Source organism: Mus caroli, unplaced genomic scaffold (genome assembly GCF_978045245.1).
Source record: "Mus caroli unplaced genomic scaffold, Mus_caroli_1 scaffold_12, whole genome shotgun sequence".
NCBI classification, from domain to species: Eukaryota; Metazoa; Chordata; class Mammalia; order Rodentia; family Muridae; genus Mus; species Mus caroli.
This window is the reverse complement of record NW_028227267.1, coordinates 118,038,454-118,052,690: the sequence shown is the minus strand read 5'-3', so window position 1 is coordinate 118,052,690 and position 14,237 is coordinate 118,038,454. Positions and strand designations below refer to the sequence as shown.

Below are 14,237 nucleotides of genomic sequence, written 5' to 3'. Positions count from 1 at the left end.
CCCATAAGATGGAAGAAACAAATACCAGGACTTCTGGTGCCAGAAACTGTTTCCTGGTTGGACTGACTCACTGGTGCCGGTGAGGAAAAGCCAAGGGAAAAAAATGCTCTTTTCCCAAAATTTCTTTATTGGGTAAACTCATCTGTATTCTAGCATTAATAGCTAGTTGCTTTTTTTTTGGTTGACAAAACATTAATTCAGCACTGTATTTCAGTGGACACTATATATTTGTTTACTGGGTTCATTAAATTAAGAAATGCAGCAGGTCATCGTGGCAAACGACATAATTCAATTCAATCCCATAATTCCAGAAGCAGAGGCAGGAAGATGAGGAATTTAACTACCCAGCCTTAGCTACACAAAATACCTATCACAAAAACAAAAGTAAGGGCCAACAAGATGGCTCATCGGGTAGTAAGTGGTCTGCTGCCAAGCCCAATGACTTAAGCTTGGTCCCTGTGCCTACACCAACACAAGTTCACCTAAGTAATGAACTAGGTAAATGTATTAGATTAAAAACAAGCATTAGAAATAGAGGTCAGGAAGTGTGACAAATAGTGCACATCCATCTTTCCAGGTCACTTCTCCCCCAGCTTTCCTGACGTCTGTGTGGAGGACTTCCAGGGTTCTACATATGCTAAGCAAGTAATTTCTACTCCTGAGCTACATCCCTGATTCATTTCTAAACATTCCTGTTTATCACATCATAGTAATATAGGTTATGTAGCTTGATGTTCTTTGTAGAACGAAGCTAAACATAAATGAGTAAGTTTGGCTGGGCGGTGGTGGCGCACGCCTTTAATCCCAGCACTTGGGACGCAGAGGCAGGAGGATTTTTGAGTTCGAGGCCAGCCTGGTCTACAAAGTGAGTTCCAGGACAGCCAGGGCTATACAGAGAAACCCTGTCCAAAAATAAATAAATGAATGAATGAGTACGTTTATACTAAAGTCATGGTAACAATGGCTCAGTGCCAAAGAACCTCAGAGTCCTTACTCAAGGGCTTTTACTACGTCAAAATTATTTTTATAATATTCTTTCACTCTACCTTTGAAGAACAGAATATAACATTCCAGATATTATGTGTGAAATTCCAAGACTAGATAGGCATGAGAACTCACCTAAAGTATTTAAAAATATTACACAAATACAATAATTCTTACAAATCTCCTTTCTGCTTTGAACAATAGTTAAGAATTCATAATAATAGTGTATCTATCCAGGCCTGGTGGTGCATCCCTTAGTCAGAGTCAGATGGATCACTCTAAACTCAAGGTCAGCTAACCTGGTCTGCTTGCAAGTTCCGGGCTAGCTAAGGGTACACAGTTAAGATGCAAATTCGAACACATGCAGTTATTTCTGTGAATATATAATGAATGTGACCACCACACCCAGCTTGCAAACTCTTGTCACATTCTCTGGGTTTCTTTCACTTTTTCAAAATAGAAACTCACAAGTTTATAAGCTAAATGCATAGAGGCAGTGTCTAAATCTAGGGACAGAGTGGTGGCACACTCCTGTCCCCCTAGCTTATAGGAGGCAGAGGGAGTCAGATCTCTGTTATGCAGTGAAACCCTAGGCCTGGAGCCAGCAAGATGGCCTAGTGGGTCAAAGGTGCCTAATAAACAGAGTTTGAAAGTAGGACCCACATGGTGAAAAACACATTCCTACAAGTGTCCATAGACCCATATGCATGCTCTGTGCATGCACAAAGACATGCACACAAAGAAATGAAAAGGTTGCGGCGATGATGACACCGCTAAGCAGATGAATAGTATAAAGGGCCGGAGTTCTCACACACCTCACTTGCTTTTCTTTTCCACCCTAAGATCCCCAGCTCACTGCGCACAGGCGAGGCGCAGAGTGTGTGCTTAGCACGCAGAGTAGGATTTTACTCTAAACCCTAAACAAAACCAATTGAGAATCCCAGACCAGCATCCCAGGCCTCCCTCCCTCACATGGTTCTTAGGTCTGCCCCTCAGGTACACAGGCATCTACATATGACAAGCCAAGATTTCTGCAGCAGAGTGCTCTTCAGTAGCATGACAATGCTCAGTGGAGATCATCAAAGCTATGCAGCTGTCAGAATAGGGACAAGCTACCTTATGTAGATATGACTAAAAACAAAAGATTATGTAGTGTGCAATCACAAAACATGCACACAAAGACCAATACAAAGGTCTGAGAAAACTCCAATAAACTTAACAGCAAACTCCTTTATACTTGAAAACCGTGGAATTTACACACATCTATATTTTAAATTCTAAAAACGACCATCCTTATCACCTTTTTAAGTAGAAAACAAACTAAAATTAAGCACAAGTAACAATAATATGGGACTAATATAAACGACAATGGCCAATTAACATGAACGTTTATCATTTAATTGCAGCCAATCGAATCTTTCCTCTTTTATCCAAATCTTTAAACTTATTTATTCATGCATTTATGTATTTGCAGGCAGGGTCTCATGCAGCTTGATCTTTGTCCATCTCCCCTCCTCAAGGACAGCCAGCCTGGCATTACAGCTGTTTACCACCAAGCCTGGCTTCAGAGTCCCAGGCCAGCTACGGCAGAAACACTAACTGTCCCAAGTCAAATCAACAACAAAAAATTAATATCTGCACGGATATTAATTCTAGAGGGGGGAAAAAGAGAGAGTAACATCTTCAGCATTAAGGTAAAACTTCTTCACTGAGATAGGGTCACGATATACAGTTTAATTTGGCCTTGAACTTATTATGAACCTCTTCATAAGCTCACGAGTGCTGGGACTTCAGGGATGTGTAACCATGCCTGGCTCCTGAAAAGACATTCTTTAGCTTTAGACTGAATAGAATTTCATCAGGAGAATATAAGAATTAGGTTAAGCACTCTAGAAACAAGCAGATTAACTTTGAAAACATTTGTCAGAGCTTAAGCTTAAGAAGAGCAGACACTACTGGACTCTGAGGGACAGGTAGCTTACGGTTTTGAAGCATTTGCATAATGTGTTCCTTAATCATGGGCAGAACGAGCTTTCCACCAAGTCCACAGGCCATTCGGTCTAATGCACTCTCACCAGCAACTGCATTGCTAAACACACAATGACATTAGAATAAGCAAAAAGTATATAGAGCAAATTATAGAGAGAAGAATTCAGTCTTTTATGTAAATTGTGAGTTTCAAACCCTCCAGGTAGAGAAGGAACACTCGGTAGGTAAATAAAACCACTGTGCTAAGTCAGGGGTAGACACAAGGGTTCCTGCTCATTAGACAAGCACTCCTCCACAGGAGATCCACACCTCTAGCCTGGCACACAGAAACTTTATAATCAGTCTACCAGGATTTTGTCCTGTTGTCTGCATCTTATTTTTCAAGAATTAAAAGCAGCTATTGAGGAAAACTGTATCTCTCATCCTAGAAATACATTCAATTCACCTGTGGCAGAACACAGAACTGAAACAGAAGCTCAGAAGCGGCAGGATGGATCCCCACTGCTGTGAGCTCATCTGCCTCTGAGATGTCTCAGGATGTCCCCAGGCTGGGTATCAGTTAACAGACCAGATCATGTACGTACACGGTCTTAATTCTTGAAGAAAATCACAGACTAATACAGACATTTTGCTGTCATGGGTATTCCTCCTGACCTACTTGTATTTACCAACAAAGTAAAGTGTTGTTTTAAGAACATCCATTAAGTGCAAATTTTCTTAATGCTAATGATACATGAAAAATAAAATATCACATATGTGATACAGAAATGCATCTAACAGAAAGGCAAACTTGAACTTGAGCTTAGAGATACAGTTTGGTAAGGAGAGCGAGTCTCAGAGGCCGCAGTCTCAGCCACCCTCTGTCACTACTAGGATTCCTAACCGTAACCTAGGATTTATAGATTACCTATCAAAATCATCATCTTCTAGCTCATCAGCATTCGCCCAGTCCTCATCTTCTTCTAGGTCAACCATCATTGCCAACATCTGAGGAACTAAAGACAAGAATTAATTTATACCTCAAGACTGAATTTATTTTATCAACGTTTCATTTTTAATACCCCCCAAAAAATTTTAAGTGAGATTGCTCCCCCCCATCCCCGAAAGGAACATATTTCCAACCTGCCTGCCATACAGATTCTACAGCCTTGTGTTCAAGCAAGCAGAGTCACTTCAGAATACCCATGACAGACTGGCAAGATGGGTCTGTGACCTGCATCTTATCCTGTAACCTACATAATGTGGAAGGAGAGAAGTGACTTCGAATCATTAGATAAGTAGGCCGTACCTAAGAGGACTTGAAAAGGCAATACAAAACACCAGCAGCTCCATCGTGGGACCTGAGTATCTGCTGGTAGGTTTTGAATTCTGTAATATCACTCCCCATGAAGAACATGGACTGCATGCATGCCCCAAATCTGCTTCTTCCTTGGTACCTTCAAACCTCTTAGCAACACATATTTTTTAACCACTCTTGTCTTTATTGAGTTACCAATGCTAAGCCGGAATCCTGTCTTACAAATCTCACTTCTAAAATACAAAACTTTGCTATATATAGCAATTATCCTTCTTTCTTAAGCTTATGGTTTAGCTGTTGAGACAGGGTCTCATGTAGCCCAGGTAAGCCTAAAATATACCTTGCTAGTTTGAACCTTGTCTTTTAGTAGATGATTTATTTAAAAAAATGTATTTTTAGTATTTGCAATTGTAGCAGTATCTTTATCTCTGGCTTGTAACTAATGCTTTCCTATTTAGCTTCTACTTATAAAACCTATCTATATTTACTTGGATCTTTAATCAACCCCAAATTATTATTATTATTTTTAACATGTCTGCAGTTGGGAGTTTTTCTCCTGCACAAATAAACTGTTGTCTCAATGCCTCTGATCACTGACCTCACAGGCCAGCTTTGCTTTCCCTGTGAACTGTCTGTTCTGACTCTCCTTATTCTGCTTCCTCAGCGCCTAGACCTACACCAACACCCTGCACCCTTGCCTGCAGCCAAGCTCTCCATGGTGCCCACCTAACCCGTCCTGACCACTTAGGATCATCCTCCCTCACAGCAGCTGCAGACCAGGTCCATGTGAGCAACTCCTACAGTCTGTCTGCCATGGTGCTAGGATAGAGGCTGCACTAAGAACTGCCATTTACTTCTGTTGGTCTCCGACTGGTCTGACTGGGTCTCATCTTCTTACCTGCTATTTCTAACCATTTTTAGTGTTCTTATCGTTAGTAACCTTACGAAACTCTTAGATCTAATAAGCAACAAGTAACAAGTTTTCTTTGCTTCCAATCCTCAGCATGTTACTGCATGCTTTGTCTGGAAGTGGCAACAGACACACTAACAGTGGAGACCCTCCCCTTGTTCCTGTCTTTAAAGTTTTAAGTTCATCCCTCATTGTAGAAACTACAGTCTGCTGTACACTCACTTTCTAAATCCAGCTCAGACACCTGTTATGAAGAATGGGAAGGTTGGTCCCTAAGCTAAAGTATGTCCACAGCACAACAGTGACATGGGCCTCCTGAGCATACGCAGCCCTCCTGTCAGGAGTGAGTACTGTGGCCCCATCTGCACTGGGAGCTGCAGCCATGCACCCTCCTTTCTGTTTGCTGTCAGGTACGTATCTTCTCTTCACTGTGTACTCATCAACTATGTACATGATTTAAGAATGGTAGTTTTAGTTCTAACACCAGGTTTCAGAGATCTGCAAAGTCTTAAAAGCAGATCCACAATACTGGGTTCAAACTTGTACAGATTCCCAGATTCACCTAACTCAACCCATACTCGTTCTGAATAAGCTGAGAAACTACACAAATCCTAGCAAATGTACTCAACAATTTTGCAATCACAAAAGTCTTGGCAGAGTTTTGACTTACTAGTCTGTGCGATGATATTGGTGTGCTTTCTTAACATAGCAGCAGCAGTCTCTGACAGTGTCACAATCACTTCAAGGGCAAGCTGGCGCTGCATATTATTGAGGTTAGTGTCTCCACACAACTACAAAGACAAATTGGTATATGTTCAGTAGTTCAGACTACCGGAAGTAGACAAGAAGAGAAAATACTGATGGAGGGAGGGAGTTCACTTGCCTTTAGACTTAACTGCAGAGTCGCTTCTAAGTGAGGGCGCAAATACTTTGGAACGGTATCCGCAATCTCAACAAGGGACTTTAGGACCGAATCATCATTCTGGTAGCATGAGTCATTGACAGCCTACAAACGAGAAACAGAAAACCAATGTGCTCAAGACTCACCTTGGGATGCAATGCTTTATTCCTAAGAAGCACTAATACTTGCCCACGGCAATTAGGCAAGTACAAATGTGCTGCCTGGAGTTAAGAGAATACCTTTCCTTTTGAGTGAAGAACGAACACACACACACACACACACACACACACACACACACACACACATACCTCAAGTACACCAAATACAAACACACTTAGGCCTAAGTCCTGGGAAAGGAAAACCAAAGCCACAATGAAAACAGCATCCTAACTGTAAGAATGGCTTAATCACAACAAACCACTAGTTAGGGCATGGAGACAGTGGACCTCTTCTAAACTGTTGAGAACATGTTAGTATAGCCACGATGAAAAACTGTATGACACACATCCTATGATTTCTTCTAGGAGGCAGTTCTTGCTTACCATATGACTGAGGGCAAGAAAAGTCAAGGCCAGGAGACACTGGCTCTGGCTTATGAGGAAATCACAAGATTCTCTCATCATAGATCTCCCATGATCACAAATGCCAAGTAGTTCTAAAAATGGGAAATCACATGATCTGAGCCTAGAATCTAACAACTTATTTTTAGCTTTAGTTGTATCACAGGTTGAACCAATTACAACAAAAAAATTGAGTGGGAAACTGTGTATAGTGACAGTACACAAACTTTTTTTGAGTCAAGGTCCATTGTGTTAACTCTGGTTGCCTGGAGCTCACCATGTACACAAGGCTGGCCTCAAAACTCAAGAGATCCAACTGCTTTTTTGCCTCCAAGTACTGCGACTAAGGAAGTGGGCCACCACACCCAGTCCAGTCTTTTTATCACTATTTCCTAAAGAATTATCTAGCACTTGCCTCCTGTTAGGTATTAGAAGCGACACAATCAATTACAAAGTACACATGGTCATATATAAATTCAACACCATTTTACCATGAAGGACTTTGGTTTGTGCACAGTGTACTGCACACACACTCTCACACGTGTGAACTTTGCATGTCTACAGTATACTGCACAGTGCTCTGTATACTCTCCCACATGTGTGGAAGCCAGAGGTTAACATCAGATGTCTTCCTCTCCATCACTCTCTACTGTAATTTCTCACTGACCCTGAAGCTTGCCCTTGGGCTCATGGCTATCCACTGAGCCCCAGAATAATCTACCTTGTCTCTGCCACTGTGGTCAGGAACACACACACACACACAGTACACCAAATACACCTTGTCTCTGCCACTGTGGTCAGGAACACACACACACACACACACACACACACACACACACACACCAAGTCTCTGCCACTGTGGTCAGGAACATACACACACACACACACACACACACACACGCACACACGCACACCAAGTACACCAAATACACCTTATCTCTGCCACTGTGGTCAGGAACACACACACACACACACACACACACACACACACACCCCAAGTACACCAAATATACCAAACTCACGTAGGCCTGAGTCCTGGGAAAGGAAAACCGAAACCACAATGAAAACATTACCAACAGTAAAAAGCAAGTGAGGCTTGACTTATCAATGCTCTATCTGTCCAGTTTTAGCTATGTGCACAGATCACAGACCATCCTGTCTGATAGTCTTCTAGGGTAGTTGTGCCTAAGCACTTGCTTGTAGAAAAGGAAGGTATTTATTGTACTGTATTTTTATTTCTTCATACTTTGTAACAAGCATATATACGGGCACTTAAGTTGTGTTACCTATGTGATATCATTTTAGGATAACACATATTTGCCCAAAAAACCCCCAGGTGTTTGGTGTTGGACAAGACTGGACCACTCAAGTATGGAAACCAGTCTTTGATCTGTGACTAAGGCAGGAGGCAGCCTTGGAGTATTAACTTGTTGGTGGGAACTAACAACGTGAAGAACAGCAGTAAGGCCTGTGGCCGAGCGGGCAGCACTCTGCAGTCCTGTCTGCACTCACTGTCAGCCCTCCACTCTGTAGGACTGTGCTCTCAGGCAAGCTTGTTCTTCCTACTCAGTTTCTCCTTGTACAAAAGGCGATAGAAATCTTATAGGCTATTTGGTAATTTAATAAATAAGTGCTTATACAACCTCTACAACATACAGATTTTATAACTATTATTTTAAGGGCTAAGAAAGCCTGTTAGGGTTGAGATGTAGCTTAGCTGGTGTTTGCCTAGTATGCAGAAAGCCCTGTATTCCATTCTCAACACCTCATAAAACTGATGTAAAGTCTAGAACTTAGAAGACAGAGTCAGGATGATGCTCAGAAGTTCAAAATCATCCTTGGCTAGTTAGCAAGCTATAGGCATACACAGGCTACACTTGATCTTCCTTCAAAAGGAAAACCATAAAAAATCCTAAAGATCAACCAAAAAACTGTCTCTTAATAGCACTCAGAAGAGGTTTGAGTCTGAGGTGAAGCTAGGCTATCTATATAAGACCCTGTTGTAGCCAGGGAGTGGGGTTAGGGTGGGTGTCTGAGGGTGGGAAGGCAGATCTTTGAGCTCCAGGACAGCCTGGTCTACAGTGAACTCTAGGCCAGTCAGAGAAATCCTGTGTCTGAAAAACAGAACAGAACAGAACCGAACCGAACCACCACCACCACCACCACCACCAAAATAGACCATGTCTCAATAAACAAAACAAAACAAAAACACCTTTCAGGGGTCCAGAGACCTGGCTCAGGGGTAAAGGCACCTGCAGCCAAAACTGCAGTCTGAGCTTCATCCCTGTGACTGAGGACAGAATGGATTTTTCCATTTGTCTTCGGACGTTCACCAAATCAGGAGCCCTAGCAAGGACAAGCTCAATGGGCACGCATGTCCGTGCTCACTGATGAAGATGCAATACCCAGAAAACCAGCGTCGGGAAGGAGTGCTGTCTGTCTATTCGAAGGTGTGTTCTTACCTGTAAGAATCCAGGCAGCAAGTCTGCGAAGTGTTTGAACAGAGCGACATTGTGCTCATTGGCAAGTATGAAGGCAGCAGTAGCTCTGGCAGACAGTGTCCTGATCTGCAAGGGAGGGAGGGAAGTCATGTCAGAAGGTTATAGAGACTCAGTCAATCTAGCATTTATATTTTAAGGCATAAAAGTCAAAATCTGGGGGTGGGGGGACCTGTCAGGATGGTGAAGAGGGTCGCAGCGTATGCTTGGTTCCAGCACCCACATAAAGGTAGGAGAGGCTCAACTCCGCAAAGTTGCCCCTTCTTGTGTACATGGACATGCCAAAACTCACCCCCACACAAACAAACAAAACCGGAAAAAAGGAGAAACATCCCTTTACTGCACTAACTCCGGTCCCAGGTTAGCCCTGATGAGGCTGGTGGTAATAGAAGAAATGAAGGGTTTTACCGAAGGATGCTCCTGATCTTGCATACACTGAACTAACATCCGTTTGATGACGTCCAAATAGTGCTGTTGTTGGTTCCCAAAAATTCCAGGAAAGTTCCTAGGAAATGATTCACAAGACTTGTCTTTAAAAGCTATACCATCTTTCCAAGGTGTGGACTTAAACCTGATTGAACAGTGTTCATCAGTCCTTAAATTGCACCTACTATGTGTTCTAAGTGGGTGAACTAAAAGAAGGCAGCTGAGCCACACAGAGAGCACCAGGCCCTGCTTTCCTTTCACCTGTCTCAACTAGAAGACAAGCTGATGTCCTGACAAGAAACAAGGATGAGACAAGAAAAGCTACACCTCAGATCCTCACATACTCTTGACCACTTCGGTCTAGTTTTGGACATTCAAGTTGGTCTCCTGTGCATTAGGAAAACAACTAAATGAAACACTTTTACTAAAGTAAAGCAGTGATGTGTCTAAAACCCATTACATACTGCTTACAATTAGCCTAGTGCTGCTATTTTCTTTCTTATTTATTTATTTTTAATTTTTCTCCTTACATTTTCTTTCTTTTTTAAAATATTTTTATTAGGTATTTTCCTCATTTACATTTCCAATGCTATCCCGAAAGTTCCCCATACCCTCCCCCGCTATTTTATTTTAAACAAAGCAGACAACCACATAACAGTTGCCGCTGCAATCACTGCTCCTAAATACAAACAAGTCTGTTAAAATATTATAAAACGACCACAGGAGATCCAGAAACATCTTCCACGGGGTTACCATTTTCAAAATATCATCACCAATGTGGTTTTTCTAAAGTTACACTTGGTCCTGTGTGAAAACACTTCAGAATTGTCACAGACACATGAGGAATGCCAAGTGTGAAAAGAACAGCTGTTTCTTCTTTCAGACTTGTTTCCAACACAGACAAAACTTAAATTATTATAACTCTCAGAGCTGCAAGGCTAAAACAATCAGCTAAAATGTTTTAGATGTTAGTGACATTAAAGTGTTCAAAATATTAAAACAGATTATATACCAAAATATGTGAAGGGCAGCTTCCCGGAGTCCCATGTTTTGTGAGCTGACTGAATCAAAGAGGAACTTCAAACCTTCAGGCCACTGGTTGTTGCCATCCTCATCTAGAAATACAAAATCCAGACATGAAATGTGCAGCTCAAACTTTATAAATTTATGTGTGACTCACAACACACTCCAGTGTAGACACCTGTGTGACTCACAACGCACACCAGTACAGACTCCACCCACGCTATTAACATTCCATTAAAGCAATCTAAGCATAACAGCAGCAATGTTAAGAGGACCACTGTGCATTTAAAGGTTGGTGTCAGCAGACAGTAGAGAAGGGAGTACTTCCATGTGTGTATTTGGTCACACAAATACCCACAACCCACACCTTCTCCCTTCACCATTGTTAAGGCAGAGCCAAACTTGAAATCAAAGTAATTTTATTTTCAAACTGGAGAAAAACCAGGAATCCCTGAAGCTGGAGATGTTGTTATTATTATTACTGAGGCAGGGCCTCACTATATAGTCCCACCCTGGCCTTGCCCTCCATTAGAGCAGTCATGTGCGGTCAGCATACACTGTGCTGTGTGGGATAAGGTGCCATCAGTGTTTATTTAAAAAGACTGAAAAATACAAAATTTAAGGCAGACCTGTTGGTGCAGGCCTAAATCCTAACTTGGACAGGACAGGAAAATCACGAGTTCAAGACCACCTTAAGGACAGTAGTAAAGTATTTCTGCCAAACACGCATGAGGCTTTACATTCAGCCTTCAGTAGTGCAAAAGGAAAAAAAGAAGAAATCAGCAAAGAAGCCCAGGTATAGATAGCTGCAGCCCTGGGGAGGCTGAAAGAGGACTGCCCTAAGCTTCGGTTAGCCTGGACACGTAAGGAGTAAACATACAAGCTGCTGTGGCCCTTGGGAGACTCCCTGCTCAGACTGCCTGCCACAGGTAACTAAGGGTGTCTTCTTCCCTTTCCTCTGTCTTTCTCACCATTATCTAACTATCTTCTTAAAAAGCTCAACAATAAAGAGAAAAAATAGAACCAAATTCCTGCTTCTACCTTTGTGGTTCAGGCACTAACTCCTGGGTATACTAGCCAAGCGCTCTCCGACAAGCTGCAAGCCTACAGACAACAGGACCTTACATTGTGCAAAGGTAGGGATCATTACAAGGGGATTAAGATAGGTCCAAAAACAACAACCAACCAAACTACCCAGTAACCAAACCCAAACACACCCTCTGACACACCGTTTACAAGGTTCCCCAGGGGGCTCAATGGTAGAATTGTCTGGTTTGTACAAGACTGCAGAAAAGAGAAAAAAGATTGGGGGGGGGGGGCTTTTCAAGACAGGGTTTCTCTGTGTAGCCCTGGCTGTCCTCCAACTCAGAAATCTGCCTGCCTCTGCCTCCCAAATGCTGGGATTAAAGGCGTGCACCACCACGCCTTTAATAGTTTAAGAATCTTTTAAACTATTCATGAAGTACTACATGCCTGCAGTCCCAGCATCTGGGATGTGAAGGTAGCTATCAAGTTCAAAGCAAGCCTGTGCTAAATGAGACCCAGAATCAAAGACAAAAAATGTCTAATATTGTTAAAATATTAGAATTAGATTTCATACCTGTGATTTTTGGTTCTAAACGTAGAATCTATAATTACGTTCATTTTGATCGAATATACAGTCCTTTTTAACTATTCTAGTTAAAAAACAAAAACAAAACAAAACAAAAAAAAACGGAGGAAGCCCGAAAGCTGGGCATGCTGACTCTCTCACCTGCTGCCCCACTCACCCCACTCAGGCAGCTGAGGCAGGACCGCCATGAGTTAAGAGACTAGCTTGGCCTTTAAAAAAGCCAGCCTCAAAACATGAAAGGAGACAAGGGCCAGGTACTTTAGTACACACTTGAAACCACGGCACGCAGGAGGACAGGACATGCATGTGCCAGGACAACTTAAGACTAATGAAGACCGTGTCTCTAACATGCAGAAGCAACTAAGGAGCCCCACTGTGCGCACACCTATTAAATTCCTGGCCAGTTCTGCAGCAATATCACAGATTTTCTTCCTCATGCTGGACTGTGTTTCCATCTGAATGATCATTAGCAATTCACTCTTGATGGCAGTCTGGACATCTGATGGAAGAGCTGGGTAGACTTCATCAAATGCAGAGGACAAAAGACGTCTTAGGAGAACAGCAGCCATTTGTCTAGCCTAGAAATAGAGAACATTGTTATTAACCTCATGTCTTACTAGAGAAAAGATTTCCAACCCTGTGCCATTGATGGGTTTCACTGTCCTATTTTTATAACTCGTTTCAAAGCACCTTTAGTTTTTAAAAATCAACTCTTTCTGGTCACAATGATCTACCTAGAAAACATAGGCAAGAAACTCCAAACACCTGAAAATTCAACTTGATACTTCTGGGGGAACGTGAATCACTCGCCCGTCTGGCTTTGCCTTCCCTACCTCACCTTCTGCTCAGTTTGGATTATTATTGTCATTGACTGCCCTTCTTCACTAGGCTCTTTGGTAAAATGCTTTGAAATCCATTTATGATTCTCTAGTGTGAGCAAACCTACAAGTTCCCAGTAGCTACTATGTACTGCTCTATCTCAATGTGTACATTTTTAGATCCACATATTAAAACCTGTGGAGCTGGGTGGTGGTGTTAGAGGTACATCCCTCTTATCCCAGCAGTCAGGAGGCAGAAGCAGGTTGATCTCTGAGTTCCAGGCCACCCTGGTCGTTCTAGGACAGTGAGGGCTACACAGAGAAATCCGTCTCAATAATAAAACAAAACCAACAAACCCCCGTGGAATACATTTATAATAACTTCTATGTATTACTCCTTGAGTTAATCACAGAAAGTTGAAGGGGATGCCAGTCAGGATGTAGAGGTTCCTTCACAGCTAAATCTCTGAGCCAAATCAAGATGCCCACAGAATTTAGCATGGCTTCACTTTGTGACTGGCTTTACTGTATCAGGTAGTTTCCTTGTTAACCATCAAGCAGCCAGCTAGTTGTTCCTGTTACACTGTTAATCACCCTGCAAGCATCTTCATACCACTCTGAATGACAGCATGTAGGACTGGCTAGTGGCCACTATACATTGTGTTCTTCATTTCCATCAAATATCACAAGCAAATGCTTAACTGTTAGCAAAGAGTGCCTCTGACCTGGCTATGTATGCAAAGTTTGTACGCAGGGTTTTCTAGACCTGAGCATTCAACGCTTCCCAAAGTAAGAGATAGTCAATACTGTAAGCACATAAGTACTTTATGGTATGAAACGATAAAATTAGATACTAAACACACAAGAATAGCAAACTATAAAAGTCATTTTTTACCAGAGGAAATACATTAAAATTCCAGTAATCTGAATCTCATACAATAATTCACTAAACATCCTAACTCCCTGGATACAGGAGACTCACAATTACAGGTGGCCTGGGCTATAATTTGAGACCATCTTTTTTAAAAAAGAAGGTGGACTGGGAAGATGGCTCAGCTAGCAAAGTGGTTGTAAAAAGCTAGGTATAAGAACATGTGCTTATAATGCCAGGGCTGGAAAACCAGAACCTGCAGGAATCCTGGGGCTTGCTGAGTAGCCAGTCTAGCCAATCAGTGAGTTCCAGGTTCATTGAGAGATCCTATCTCAAAGGATAAAGGGG

General features: G+C 42.2%; 1 protein-coding gene across 3 annotated transcripts in view; it reads right to left on the bottom strand.

Moving 5' to 3' along the window:
- The window catches only part of Ipo5 (importin 5), a 52,047-nt gene that overhangs the window by 15,977 nt on the left and 21,833 nt on the right, over positions 1–14,237 (bottom strand). For all 3 annotated transcript variants that reach the window (XM_021181197.2, XM_085828843.1, XM_021181195.2), the window contains 8 exons: positions 12,586–12,778; positions 10,578–10,680; positions 9,548–9,644; positions 9,104–9,208; positions 6,064–6,186; positions 5,851–5,971; positions 3,881–3,968; positions 2,967–3,073 (listed from right to left, as the gene is read on the bottom strand). In XM_021181197.2, the coding sequence (XP_021036856.1) occupies positions 2,967–3,073; positions 3,881–3,968; positions 5,851–5,971; positions 6,064–6,186; positions 9,104–9,208; positions 9,548–9,644; positions 10,578–10,680; positions 12,586–12,778 (937 nt within the window). The remainder of the gene's footprint in view (positions 1–2,966; positions 3,074–3,880; positions 3,969–5,850; positions 5,972–6,063; positions 6,187–9,103; positions 9,209–9,547; positions 9,645–10,577; positions 10,681–12,585; positions 12,779–14,237) is intronic.